The following is a 14,158-nucleotide window of genomic DNA, read 5'->3' as shown; positions in this document are numbered from 1 at the left end:
ATCGGATGATTGGGGAGGCCGCGTCTCTTAGTGATCGGATGATTGGGGAGGCCGCGTCTCTTAGTGATCGGATGATTGGGGAGGCCGCGTCTCTTAGTGATCGGATGATTGGGGAGGCCGCGTCTCTTAGTGATCGGATGATTGGGGAGACCGCGTCTCTTAGTGATCGGATGGTTGGGGAGGTCGCGTCTCTTAGTGATCGGATGGTTGGGGAGGCCGCGTCTCTTAGTGATCGGATGATTGGGGAGGCCGCGTCTCTTAGTGATCGGATGATTGGGGAGGCTGTGTCTTAGTGATCGGATGATTGGGGAGGCCGCGTCTCTTAGTGATCGGATGATTGGGGAGGCCGCGTCTCTTAGTGATCGGATGATTGGGGAGGCCGCGTCTCTTAGTGATCGGATGATTGGGGAGGCCGCTTCTCTTAGTGATCGGATGATTGGGGAGGTCGCGTCTCTTAGTGATCGGATGATTGGGGAGGCCGCGTCTCTTAGTGATCGGATGATTGGGGAGGCCGTGTCTCTTAGTGATCGGATGATTGTGGAGGCCGCGTCTCTTAGTGATCGGATGTATGGGGAGGCCGCGTCTCTTAGTGATAGGATGATTGGGGAGGCCGTGTCTCTTAGTGATCGGATGATTGTGGAGGCCGTGTCTCTTAGTGATCGGATGATTGTGGAGGCCGCGTCTCTTAGTGATCGGATGTATGGGGAGGCCGCGTCTCTTAGTGATCGGATGATTGGGGAGGCCGTGTCTCTTAGTGATCGGATGATTGTGGAGGCCGCGTCTCTTAGTGATCGGATGTATGGGGAGGCCGCGTCTCTTAGTGATCGGATGATTGGGGAGGCCGCGTCTCTTAGTGATCGGATGATTGGGGAGGCCGCTTCTCTTAGTGATCGGATGATTGGGGAGGCCGCGTCTATTAGTGATCGGATGATTGGGGTGGCCGCGTCTCTTAGTGATCGGATGATTGGGGAGGCCGCTTCTCTTAGTGATCGGATGATTGGGGAGGCCGCTTCTCTTAGTGATCGGATGATTGGGGAGGCCGCGTCTTAGTGATCGGATGATTGGGGAGGCCGCGTCTCTTAGTGATCGGATGATTGGGGAGGCCGCGTCTCTTAGTGATCGGATGATTGGGGAGGCCGCGTCTCTTAGTGATCGGATGATTGGGGAGGCCGCGTCTCTTAGTGATCGGATGATTGGGGAGGCCGCGTCTCTTAATGATCGGATGATTGGGGAGGCCGCGTCTCTTAGTGATCGGATGATTGGGGAGGCCGCGTCTCTTAGTGATCGGATGATTGGGGAGGCCGCGTCTCTTAGTGATCGGATGATTGGGGAGGCCGCGTCTCTTAATGATCGGATTGGGAAGGCCACGTCTCTTAATGATCGGATGATTGGGGAGGCCGCGTCTCTTAGTGATCGGATGATTGGGGTGGCCGCGTCTCTTAGTGATCGGATGATTGTGGAGGCCGCGTCTCTTAGTGATCGGATGATTGGGGAGGCCGCGTCTCTTAGTGATCGGATGATTGGGGAGGCCGCGTCTATTAGTGATTGGATGATTGGGGTGGCCGCGTCTCTTAGTGATCGGATGATTGGGGAGGTCGCGTCTCTTAGTGATCGGATGATTGGGGAGGCCGCGTCTCTTAGTGATCGGATGATTGGGGAGGCCGCGTCTCTTAGTGATCGGATGATTGGGGAGGCCGCGTCTCTTAGTGATCGGATGATTGGGGAGGCCGCGTCTCTTAGTGATCGGATGATTGGGGAGGCCGCGTCTCTTAGTGATCGGATGATTGGGGAGGCCGCGTCTCTTAGTGATTGGATGATTGGGGTGGCCGCGTCTCTTACTGATCGGATGAGTGGGGAGGCCGCGTCTCTTAGTGATCGGATGAGTGGGGAGGCCGCGTCTCTTAGTGATTGGATGATTGGGGTGGCCGCGTCTCTTACTGATTGGATGATTGGGGTGGCCGCGTCTCTTACTGATCGGATGAGTGGGGAGGCCGCGTCTCTTAGTGATCGGATGATTGGGGAGGCCGCGTCTCTTAGTGATCGGATGATTGGGGAGACCGCGTCTCTTAGTGATCGGATGATTGGGGAGACCGCGTCTCTTAGTGATCGGATGGTTGGGGAGGTCGCGTCTCTTAGTGATCGGATGATTGGGGAGGCCGCGTCTCTTAGTGATCGGATGATTGGGGAGGCCGCGTCTCTTAGTGATCGGATGATTGGGGAGGCTGTGTCTTAGTGATCGGATGATTGGGGAGGCCGCGTCTCTTAGTGATCGGATGATTGGGGAGGCCGCGTCTCTTAGTGATCGGATGATTGGGGAGGCCGCGTCTCTTAGTGATCGGATTTATGGGGAGGCCGCTTCTCTTAGTGATCGGATGATTGGGGAGGTCGCGTCTCTTAGTGATCGGATGATTGGGGAGGCCGCGTCTCTTAGTGATCGGATGTATGGGGAGGCCGCGTCTCTTAGTGATAGGATGATTGGGGAGGCCGTGTCTCTTAGTGATCGGATGATTGTGGAGGCCGCGTCTCTTAGTGATCGGATGTATGGGGAGGCCGCGTCTCTTAGTGATCGGATGATTGGGGAGGCCGTGTCTCTTAGTGTTCGGATGATTGTGGAGGCCGCGTCTCTTAGTGATCGGATGTATGGGGAGGCCGCGTCTCTTAGTGATCGGATGATTGGGGAGGCCGCGTCTCTTAGTGATCGGATGATTGGGGAGGCCGCTTCTCTTAGTGATCGGATGATTGGGGAGGCCGCGTCTCTTAGTGATCGGATGATTGGGGAGGCCGCGTCTCTTAGTGATCGGATGTATGGGGAGGCCGCGTCTCTTAGTGATAGGATGATTGGGGAGGCCGTGTCTCTTAGTGATCGGATGATTGTGGAGGCCGCGTCTCTTAGTGATCGGATGTATGGGGAGGCCGCGTCTCTTAGTGATCGGATGATTGGGGAGGCCGTGTCTCTTAGTGATCGGATGATTGTGGAGGCCGCGTCTCTTAGTGATCGGATGTATGGGGAGGCCGCGTCTCTTAGTGATCGGATGATTGGGGAGGCCGCGTCTCTTAGTGATCGGATGATTGGGGAGGCCGCTTCTCTTAGTGATCGGATGATTGGGGAGGCCGCGTCTCTTAGTGATCGGATGATTGGGGAGGCCGCGTCTCTTAGTGATCGGATGTATGAGTAGGCCGCGTCTCTTAGTGATCGGATGATTGGGGAGGCCGCGTCTCTTAGTGATCGGATGATTGGGGAGGCCGTGTCTCTTAGTGATCGGATGTATGGGGAGGCCGCGTCTCTTAGTGATCGGATGATTGTGGAGGCCGCGTCTCTTAGTGATCGGATGATTGGGGAGGCCGGGTCTCTTAGTGATCGGATGATTGGGGAGGCCGCGTCTCTTAGTGATCGGATGATTGGGGAGGCCGCTTCTCTTAGTGATCGGATGATTGGGGAGGCCGCTTCTCTTAGTGATCGGATGATTGGGGAGGCCGCGTCTCTTAGTGATCGGATGATTGGGGAGGTCGCGTCTCTTAGTGATCGGATGATTGGGGAGGCCGCTTCTCTTAGTGATCGGATGATTGGGGAGGCCGCTTCTCTTAGTGATTGGATGATTGGGGAGGCCGCTTCTCTTAGTGATCGGATGATTGGGGAGGCCGCGTCTCTTAGTGATCGGATGATTGGGGAGGCCACGTCTCTTAGTGATCGGATGATTGGGGAGGCCGCGTCTATTAGTGATTGGATGATTGGGGTGGCCGCGTCTCTTAGTGATCGGATGATTGGGGAGGCCGCTTCTCTTAGTGATCGGATGATTGGGGAGGCCGCTTCTCTTAGTGATCGGATGATTGGGGAGGCCGCGTCTCTTAGTGATCGGATGATTGGGGAGGCCGCGTCTATTAGTGATTGGATGATTGGGGTGGCCGCGTCTCTTAGTGATCGGATGATTGGGGAGGTCGCGTCTCTTAGTGATCGGATGATTGGGGAGGCCGCGTCTCTTAGTGATCGGATGATTGGGGAGGCCGCGTCTCTTAGTGATCGGATGATTGGGGAGGCCGCGTCTCTTAGTGATCGGATGATTGGGGAGGCCGAGTCTCTTAGTGATCGGATGATTGGGGAGGCCGCGTCTCTTAGTGATCGGATGATTGGGGAGGCCGCGTCTCTTAGTGATCGGATGATTGGGGAGGCCGCGTCTCTTAGTGATCGGATGATTGGGGAGGCCGCGTCTCTTAGTGATTGGATGATTGGGGTGGCCGCGTCTCTTACTGATCGGATGAGTGGGGAGGCCGCGTCTCTTAGTGATTGGATGATTGGGGTGGCCGCGTCTCTTACTGATCGGATGATTGGGGAGGCCGCGTCTCTTAGTGATCGGATGATTGGGGAGGCCGCGTCTCTTAGTGATCGGATGATTGGGGAGTCCGCGTCTCTTAGTGATAGGATGATTGGGGAGGCCGCGTCTCTTAATGATCGGATTGGGAAGGCCGCGTCTCTTAATGATCGGATGATTGGGGAGGCCGCGTCTCTTAGTGATCGGATGATTGGGGTGGCCGCGTCTCTTAGTGATCGGATGATTGTGGAGGCCGCGTCTCTTAGTGATCGGATGATTGTGGAGGCCGCGTCTCTTAGTGATCGGATGATTGGGGTGGCCGCGTCTCTTAGTGATCGGATGATTGTGGAGGCCGCGTCTCTTAGTGATCGGATGATTGGGGAGGCCGCGTCTCTTAGTGATCGGATGATTGTGGAGGCCGCGTCTCTTAGTGATCGGATGATTGGGGTGGCCGCGTCTCTTAGTGATCGGATGATTGTGGAGGCCGCGTCTCTTAGTGATCGGATGATTGGGGAGGCCGCGTCTCTTAGTGATCGGATGATTGTGGAGGCCGCGTCTCTTAGTGATCGGATGATTGGGGAGGCCGCGTCTCTTAGTGATCGGATGATTGGGGAGGCCGCGTCTCTTAGTGATCGGATGATTGTGGAGGCCGCGTCTCTTAGTGATCGGATGATTGGGGAGGCCGCGTCTCTTAGTGATCGGATGATTGGGGAGGCTGTGTCTTAGTGATCGGATGATTGGGGAGGCCGCGTCTCTTAGTGATCGGATGATTGGGGAGGCCGCTTCTCTTAGTGATCGGATGATTGGGGAGGCCGCTTCTCTTAGTGATCGGATGATTGGGGAGGCCGCGTCTCTTAGTGATCGGATGATTGGGGAGGTCGCGTCTCTTAGTGATCGGATGATTGGGGAGGCCGCTTCTCTTAGTGATCGGATGATTGGGGAGGCCGCTTCTCTTAGTGATCGGATGATTGGGGAGGTCGCGTCTCTTAGTGATCGGATGATTGGGGAGGCCGCGTCTCTTAGTGATCGGATGATTGGGGAGGCCGTGTCTCTTAGTGATCGGATGATTGTGGAGGCCGCGTCTCTTAGTGATCGGATGTATGGGGAGGCCGCGTCTCTTAGTGATAGGATGATTGGGGAGGCCGTGTCTCTTAGTGATCGGATGATTGTGGAGGCCGCGTCTCTTAGTGATCGGATGATTGTGGAGGCCGCGTCTCTTAGTGATCGGATGTATGGGGAGGCCGCGTCTCTTAGTGATCGGATGATTGGGGAGGCCGTGTCTCTTAGTGATCGGATGATTGTGGAGGCCGCGTTTCTTAGTGATCGGATGTATGGGGAGGCTGCGTCTCTTAGTGATCGGATGATTGGGGAGGCCGCGTCTCTTAGTGATCGGATGATTGGGGAGGCCGCTTCTCTTAGTGATCGGATGATTGGGGAGGCCGCGTCTCTTAGTGATCGGATGATTGGGGAGGCCGCGTCTCTTAGTGATCGGATGTATGTGGAGGCCGCGTCTCTTAGTGATCGGATGATTGGGGAGGCCGCTTCTCTTAGTGATCGGATGATTGGGGAGGCCGCGTCTCTTAGTGATCGGATGTATGGGGAGGCCGCGTCTCTTAGTGATCGGATGATTGGGGAGGCCGCGTCTCTTAGTGATCGGATGATTGGGGAGGCCGTGTCTCTTAGTGATCGGATGTATGGGGAGGCCGCGTCTCTTAGTGATCGGATGATTGTGGAGGCCGCGTCTCTTATTGATCGGATGATTGGGGAGGCCGGGTCTCTTAGTGATCGGATGATTGGGGAGGCCGCGTCTCTTAGTGATCGGATGATTGGGGAGGCCGCTTCTCTTAGTGATCGGATGATTTGGGAGGCCGCTTCTCTTAGTGATCGGATGATTGGGGAGGCCGCGTCTCTTAGTGATCGGATGATTGGGGAGGTCGCGTCTCTTAGTGATCGGATGATTGGGGAGGCCGCTTCTCTTAGTGATCGGATGATTGGGGAGGCCGCTTCTCTTAGTGATCGGATGATTGGGGAGGCCGCTTCTCTTAGTGATCGGATGATTGGGGAGGCCGCGTCTCTTAGTGATCGGATGATTGGGGAGGCCACGTCTCTTAGTGATCGGATGATTGGGGAGGCCGCGTCTCTTAGTTATCGGATGATTGGGGAGGCCGCGTCTCTTAGTGATCGGATGTATGTGGAGGCCGCGTCTCTTAGTGATCGGATGATTGGGGAGGCCGCTTCTCTTAGTGATCGGATGATTGGGGAGGCCGGGTCTCTTAGTGATCGGATGATTGGGGAGGCCGCGTCTCTTAGTGATCGGATGATTGGGGAGGCCGCTTCTCTTAGTGATCAGATGATTGGGGAGGCCGCTTCTCTTAGTGATCGGATGATTGGGGAGGCCGCGTCTCTTAGTGATCGGATGATTGGGGAGGTCGCGTCTCTTAGTGATCGGATGATTGGGGAGGCCGCTTCTCTTAGTGATCGGATGATTGGGGAGGCCGCTTCTCTTAGTGATCGGATGATTGGGGAGGCCGCTTCTCTTAGTGATCGGATGATTGGGGAGGCCGCGTCTCTTATTGATCGGATGATTGGGGAGGCCGCGTCTCTTAGTGATCGGATGATTGGGGAGGCCGCGTCTCTTAGTGATCGGATGTATGTGGAGGCCGCGTCTCTTAGTGATCGGATGATTGGGGAGGCCGCTTCTCTTAGTGATCGGATGATTGGGGAGGCCGCGTCTCTTAGTGATCGGATGATTGTGGAGGCCGCGTCTCTTAGTGATCGGATGTATGGGGAGGCCGCGTCTCTTAGTGATCGGATGATTGGGGAGGCCGCGTCTCTTAGTGATCGGATGATTGGGGAGGCCGCGTCTCTTAGTGATCGGATGTATGGGGAGGCCGCGTCTCTTAGTGATCGGATGATTGTGGAGGCCGCGTCTCTTAGTGATCGGATGTATGTGGAGGCCGCGTCTCTTAGTGATCGGATGATTGGGGAGGCCGCTTCTCTTAGTGATCGGATGATTGGGGAGGCCGGGTCTCTTAGTGATCGGATGATTGGGGAGGCCGCGTCTCTTAGTGATCGGATGATTGGGGAGGCCGCTTCTCTTAGTGATCGGATGATTGGGGAGGCCGCTTCTCTTAGTGATCGGATGATTGGGGAGGCCGCTGATTGGGGAGGTCGCGTCTCTTAGTGATCGGATGATTGGGGAGGCCGCTTCTCTTAGTGATCGGATGATTGGGGAGGCCGCTTCTCTTAGTGATCGGATGATTGGGGAGGCCGCTTCTCTTAGTGATCGGATGATTGGGGAGGCCGCGTCTCTTATTGATCGGATGATTGGGGAGGCCACGTCTCTTAGTGATCGGATGATTGGGGAGGCCGCGTCTATTAGTGATTGGATGATTGGGGTGGCCGCGTCTCTTAGTGATCGGATGATTGGGGAGGCCGCTTCTCTTAGTGATCGGATGATTGGGGAGGCCGCTTCTCTTAGTGATCGGATGATTGGGGAGGCCGCGTCTCTTAGTGATCGGATGATTGGGGAGGCCGCGTCTATTAGTGATTGGATGATTGGGGAGGCCGCGTCTATTAGTGATTGGATGATTGGGGTGGCCGCGTCTCTTAGTGATCGGATGATTGGGGAGGTCGCGTCTCTTAGTGATCGGATGATTGGGGAGGCTGCGTCTCTTAGTGATCGGATGATTGGGGAGGCCGCGTCTCTTAGTGATCGGATGATTGGGGAGGCCGCGTCTCTTAGTGATCGGATGATTGGGGAGGCCGCGTCTCTTAGTGATCGGATGATTGGGGAGGCCGCGTCTCTTAGTGATCGGATGATTGGGGAGGCCGCGTCTCTTAGTGATCGGATGATTGGGGAGGCCGCGTCTCTTAGTGATTGGATGATTGGGGTGGCCGCGTCTCTTACTGATCGGATGAGTGGGGAGGCCGCGTCTCTTAGTGATTGGATGATTGGGGAGGCCGCGTCTCTTAGTGATTGGATGATTGGGGAGGCCGCGTCTCTTAGTGATCGGATGATTGGGGAGGCCGCGTCTCTTAGTGATCGGATGATTGGGGTGGCCGTGACTCTAATACCACTTTCACACTGCCGGCAACATCCAGGGTTATATATAACGTGAAGACGCAGAACCTGGGTTTTTGCTCTGTGTGAAACGGTCCAGTTGAAGTAACCCGGGGTTTTCCTGGCATTTCAACCTGGCTAGTGACCACAAAGCAGGCGCTTTCACTATGTTCTCATCTCCAAGCGCTAGCGCTGCACACGTGACTAGTGACGCGGTCAGTCTGAAAGGGGTGTCAGCCGGGTCGTGCGGTGTGAAAGGGGTGTTGTTCTCTCTCTCTGTCCTCAGTCTCTTTTACCCCTTTCCCACGTGAGACCCGGGAATTTGTCAGGTGCAGCAAGCTGGCAAATTCCCGGGGGGCAGGACCTGGAACTTCCTCCCGGGTTGTTTCCAGTAACACGTGGCACAATCCTGGGTTTCTGTGCGTTCGCGTGTGAACACCTGGGATTTTGATGTAAGTGGGGGGGGAGTCCGGAGCGGCACCCGCCTGTCAGTGTCTGCGCACACCTATGGGGGTAGGTAGCGGTGCGGGAGGGTTGGTAGCGGTGCGGGAGGGAGGGTGTAAGTAATAACACTTACTACAGGTTGAGTCTCCCTTATCCAAAATGCTTGGGACCAGAGGTATTTTGGATATCGGATTTTTCCGTATTTTGGAATAATTGCATACCATAATGAGATATCATGGTGATAGGACCCAAGTCTAAGCACAGAATGCACTTATGTTACATACACACCTTATACACACAGCCTGAAGGTCATTTAATACATATTTTTAATAACTTTGTGTATTAAACAAAGTTTGTGTACATTGAGCCATCAAAAAACAAAGGTTTCACTATCACAAATTCACTATCTCATTCTCACTCAAAAAAGTCTGTATTTCGGAATATTCCGTATTTCGGAATATTTGGATATGGGATACTCAACCTGTATTAGGTGGGCGGCCGCAGCAGCCACGGACACACTGAACACGGCGGCATTTCAAATGAAGCGCCGGCCGCCAGCCAACCAGAGCTGGCGGATCGGCAGCCAATCAGGGAAGCTGCCGCAGCAGTCGTTCCTGATTGGCTGCCGCTGCTGCGGCAGCTTCCCTGATTGGCTGCCGGTCCGCCAGCTCTGATTGGCTGCCGGTCCGCCAGCTCTGATTGGCTGGCGGCCGGCACTTCATTTGAAATGCCGCCGCGTTCAGCGTGTCCGTGGCTGCCGCGGCCGCCTGATAGTAAGTGTTATTACTTACACCCACCCGCCCTCCCGCGCTGCTTCCAACCCTCCCGCACATGCGCACTGTAATCCCTTGAATCCCGGGATTGGAGGCTCCAATCCCGGGATTCAAATCCCGGCATTTTTGGGCCCAAATCCCGGGATCCCGCCGATCCCTCCCTAGGTGCGACCATGCGTTTTACTGACCCGGATAATGGCCCCTGGCCGCGGTTTCCCTCCATTACCTGAGGATGATCCACGTGAGTTTCCCATTAGACACTGGAGTAATAGGGACATTAAGCAGTAACGTCATTTGCAGCATTAATAATGTTTTATCTACGTTTGAATCAATGTAACGGCTCCTTGAACTTTCATACTGTTCTCAGATGTGTGAATGAGTGCTAGCGTACGCTACATCGTATAAAGAACGCGGCCACCCCTGTAATTCCCCAGCAATCATAGTTATCAGGTGCACAAAGCCTGGAAGTGGCGCTACGCCATAAGCCACACAAGCTCACACACGGTACCAGGGCCAGCAAGGGCGGAAGTGCGCAGGAAATGGCCCCTCTCATTGCACAGCTCACATTTGCGTATGGTAGCAGCGTCTGCACTGGGGCGTTTTGTTGTTTCTGTACGTGGCCAGCGCAGTCCCACAATGCATCACTCTTTTCCGCCAGCTCCTATGGGCTCTTAGACCTGAGCACGGATTGGTGCCTGTGGCATAATGGCGGTGGGTTGTGCGTTATCCTCTTCCCAGGTCTGTCGCACTAGTCCCTCGTCTGCCTCTGGCCGGCCCGTGCTTTGTGTTGCTCTTTTCTCACGCCGATTCTCTTTGGTTTCAGAACTTATTGAAGTGTAACCCAGTGCAGAGGATTTCAGCAGAAGAGGCGTTGCAGCACCCATACTTTGCGGACTTCTGCCCCCCATAAATCGCTCTAAAATATAAATCCTGAACCCCCCTGCCCACATGCTCTTTTCCCATCATGCCCTTTTCCCATCATGCCCATTCCGCATAGTTCCATCACCCACCTCTACTCCCAGATGTCCGTCCTCGTACAGTATTAGAGCGGGACTGCATTTACTACCTGGTGCTGGCTTAGCTTCTCCGTACCCAATAGTATGACTCAATACATTCCACGCTGCAAGAGTAGCTGCCACTGAAGCAGAGGGTCCTTGGTGGGGGTAGAGCCTGCCACGGAATCTGGGTTCTCTACATCAGTGGAGCCTACCAAGGACTTGAGGACCTCTATACGTGTGGTTACATACCATGGACTGAGAGGGGGTGGAGCCTGCCACTGACTGACTACCTCTATGTGGGTGGAGCCTGCTATAGCCTGAAGACCTCTGTAGGTGGAACCTGCCACGGACTAAGTCCTTCTGTGAAGGTGAAGCCTGCCACTAATTGTGGACCTCTGTGGTGGAACCTGCTGTAGACCTCTGTGGGTGGAGCCTGCCACTGACTGAGGGTCTCTGTGTGGGTGGACTTTGCCACAGACTGAGTACATTTGTGGGTGGAGCATGCCATGGACTGAGGATCTCTGTGTGGGAGGAGCCTGCAACAGAATCAGGACCTTTGTAGGTGGAGCTTACCAGCGATGCGAGCAAGATCAACCATTCCACTGCTACAAACTTCCAGTTGTTCAGCCTTACTGCAAGAGAATGACCCCTCGCCCTCCCCACCGAATTCCCTCCCTATAATTTATTTGGAAATCATCTGTAACCTGAACTCATTATATCTCCATCATGCTATTGTATATTTTAATATGTATTATTTTTTTTTAGATGGTTTGAGTGTATTGTTTCTTTACCTCTGTAAATGTATGTCCCATATCATGAGAAATTCAGTTTATTTCATGGTCCTCTCCAGTGTTATGTTTTTATGCAGATATAACCTTTAATTATAAGGCTAATTTATTTATTAGCAGTTTCTTATATAGCGCACCATATTCCGTTGCGCTTTACAATAGGAAACAACAGTGATGAAACAAATCTGGGTAAAAACAGACAGACATAAAGGTAGGAGGGCCCTGCTCGGAGTCTATAGGGAAATAGGTATAGATACACAAACAATAGATGCTACCTATTGTATAATGGTCCTGCCAGATTGCTAGGTTCTAGGTGGGTTGCATGATATCACATCACAGCAATGATGAACCAGGGTCAGGAGGAAGGGAAAGTGAAAAACAAGAAGATATGTGGGGGATGTGTGTGGACTGTACAGTGGGGATATAATCGGATTGGAGAGTTTATGAAGGTTGAGTGATCGGTTCTGGAATGTGATAGGCTTGTCTGAAGAGGTGAGTTTTCAGGGAACGCTTGAAGGTTTGGAGACTAGAGGAGAGTCTTATTGTGCGTGGGAGGGCATTCCACAGAGTGGGTGCAGGCAGAAGAAAGTCCTGCAATCGTGAGTGGGAGCGAGTAATGAGTGTGGATGAGAGACGCAGATCTTGTGCAGAGCGGACAGGTCGGATAGGGAGATATTGGCCCTCATTCCGAGTTGTGCGCTCACTAGCTGCTTTTTAGCAGCATTGCACACGCTAGGCCGCCGCCCTCTGGGAGTGTATCTTAGCTTAGCAGAATTGCGAACGAAAGATTAGCAGAATTGCGAATAGAAATTTCTTTGCAGTTTCTGTGTAGCTCGAGACTTACTCCTACACTGCGATCCGTTCAGTCAGTTTCGTTCCTGGTTTGACGTCACACACACGCCCAGCGTTCACCCAGCCACTCCCCCGTTTCTCCAGACACTCCCGCGTTTTTCCCTGACACGCCTGCGTTTTTCTTCACACTCCCATAAAACGGCCAGTTTCCGCCCAGAAACACCCACTTCCTGTCAATTACACTCCGATCAGCAGAACGACTGAAATAACCTCGTTAGGCCGTGAGTAAAATAACAAACTTTTGTGCAAATTTACTTGGCGCAGGCGCACTGCGAACATTGCGCATGCGCAGTTTGCGACTGATCGCTCCGTAGCGAATAAAAATAACGAGCGAACAACTCGGAATGACCCCCATTATGAGGTGAGTGAAGAGATGTATATAGGTGTAGTTTGGTCAGCAGCCTTTGTGTGGAGCAAGTAACAGTCAGAGGGACACCCTGTGTTGGTGTCAGTTGAAGCACGACACACTCTCTTCAATGGGGTACTTTGTGCAAAGCCAGAGGAAGGTGGGTGGGATCCCGAGTAAGTAGGGGCACGGGGTGCCTGATCCTGTAAACACTGTGGAGGTGGAAAGGGCAGGATTGGAGTCGAGTGACACTCAAACATTTGACAGAGGAGTGAAATAGAGAGTGTGTAGTAGCAGGGGCCTGGGCTGGGGTAAAGATAATAATTAGTTCTCTTTTGGAGATATTACGTTTCTGAAAATGTGCCATCCAGGAGGTGATAGCGGACAGGGGAGATGGAGCAGGAGGAAAGGGAGATTTGTGTCTACATACAGGCGGTATGGGAGGCCAGAGGAACGGATAAGCTCACAGAGAGAAGAAATGTAGAGTGAGAAGAGGAGGGAGCCATGGACAACCTTAGGGGAACCCTACTGACAGACAGTGGAGCAGAGTGTAGATACAGAGAAGGAACTGTTGGACAAATAGGAGTGAAACCGGGAAAGAACACCGTTGCGATGGAGTAGAGTGTTGAAAGAGTAGGGGGGTATTCAACTGTGTCATATGCAGCGTGGAGGAATATAAAAGTAAACTAACCCTGGGACTTGACCCTGAGCAAGTCATTGTGACCTCAGAGAGGGCAGTTTCGGTAAAATGAAGACACCGAATTGAAGTGGGTGGAGAGGGAACTTGGAGGCCAAATAGTTGGAGAGAAAGGAGAGTTCAAGCGATTGTTTCTTGAGCATTGGAGAAACCATGGTGTGAAGGAAGTGGGGTAGGACGGGGAGGAAATGATGGCTTTGTAGCAGGACTGTTTTACAACTGAGAGTGGATCTATAGGATGGGACGCTACACCCGCTGCATGTACACTACACCCACTGCATGTACACTACACCCGCTGCATCTACACTACACCCGCTGCATCTACACTACACCCACTGCATCTACGCTACACCCGCTGCATCTACGCTACACCTGCTGCATCTACACTACACCCACTGCATCTACGCTACACCCGCTGCATCTACACTACACCCACTGCATCTACACTACACCCGCTGCATCTACACTACACCCACTGCATCTACTCTACACCCGCTGCATCTACTCTACACCCGCTGCATCTACTCTACACCCGCTGCATCTACGCTACACCCACTGCATCTACGCTACACCCGCTGCATCTACACTACACCTGCTGCATCTACGCTACACCCGCTGCATCTACGCTACACCCCCTGCATCTACGCTACACCCGCTGCATCTACGCTACACCCACTGCATCTACACTACACCCGCTGCATCTACACTACACCCGCTGCATCTACACTACACCTGCTGCATCTACGCTACACCCGCTGCATCTACACTACACCCGCTGCATCTACGCTACACCCACTGCATCTACACTACACCCGCTGCATCTACACTACACCCACTGCATCTACTCTACACCCACTGCATCTACGCTACACCCGCTGCATCTACACTAC

At 53.6% G+C, this 14,158-nt stretch overlaps 1 protein-coding gene across 2 annotated transcripts in view; it reads left to right on the top strand.

The window, feature by feature from the left end:
• CDK5 (cyclin dependent kinase 5) overlaps positions 1 to 11,417 on the top strand; it is a 57,540-nt gene extending 46,123 nt beyond the window's left edge. For both annotated transcript variants that reach the window (XM_063924653.1, XM_063924652.1), the window contains exon 12: positions 10,411 to 11,417. In XM_063924653.1, coding sequence (XP_063780723.1) covers positions 10,411 to 10,497 — 87 coding nt within the window. In that variant the 3' untranslated portion in view covers positions 10,498 to 11,417. The remainder of the gene's footprint in view (positions 1 to 10,410) is intronic.
• Positions 11,418 to 14,158: the final 2,741 nt, after the last annotated feature.

This window comes from Pseudophryne corroboree, chromosome 5 (genome assembly GCF_028390025.1).
Source record: "Pseudophryne corroboree isolate aPseCor3 chromosome 5, aPseCor3.hap2, whole genome shotgun sequence".
In the NCBI taxonomy this organism is placed as follows: Eukaryota; Metazoa; Chordata; class Amphibia; order Anura; family Myobatrachidae; genus Pseudophryne; species Pseudophryne corroboree.
Note: the sequence above shows the minus strand (reverse complement) of the source record. Positions and strands in the feature narration are given on the sequence as shown.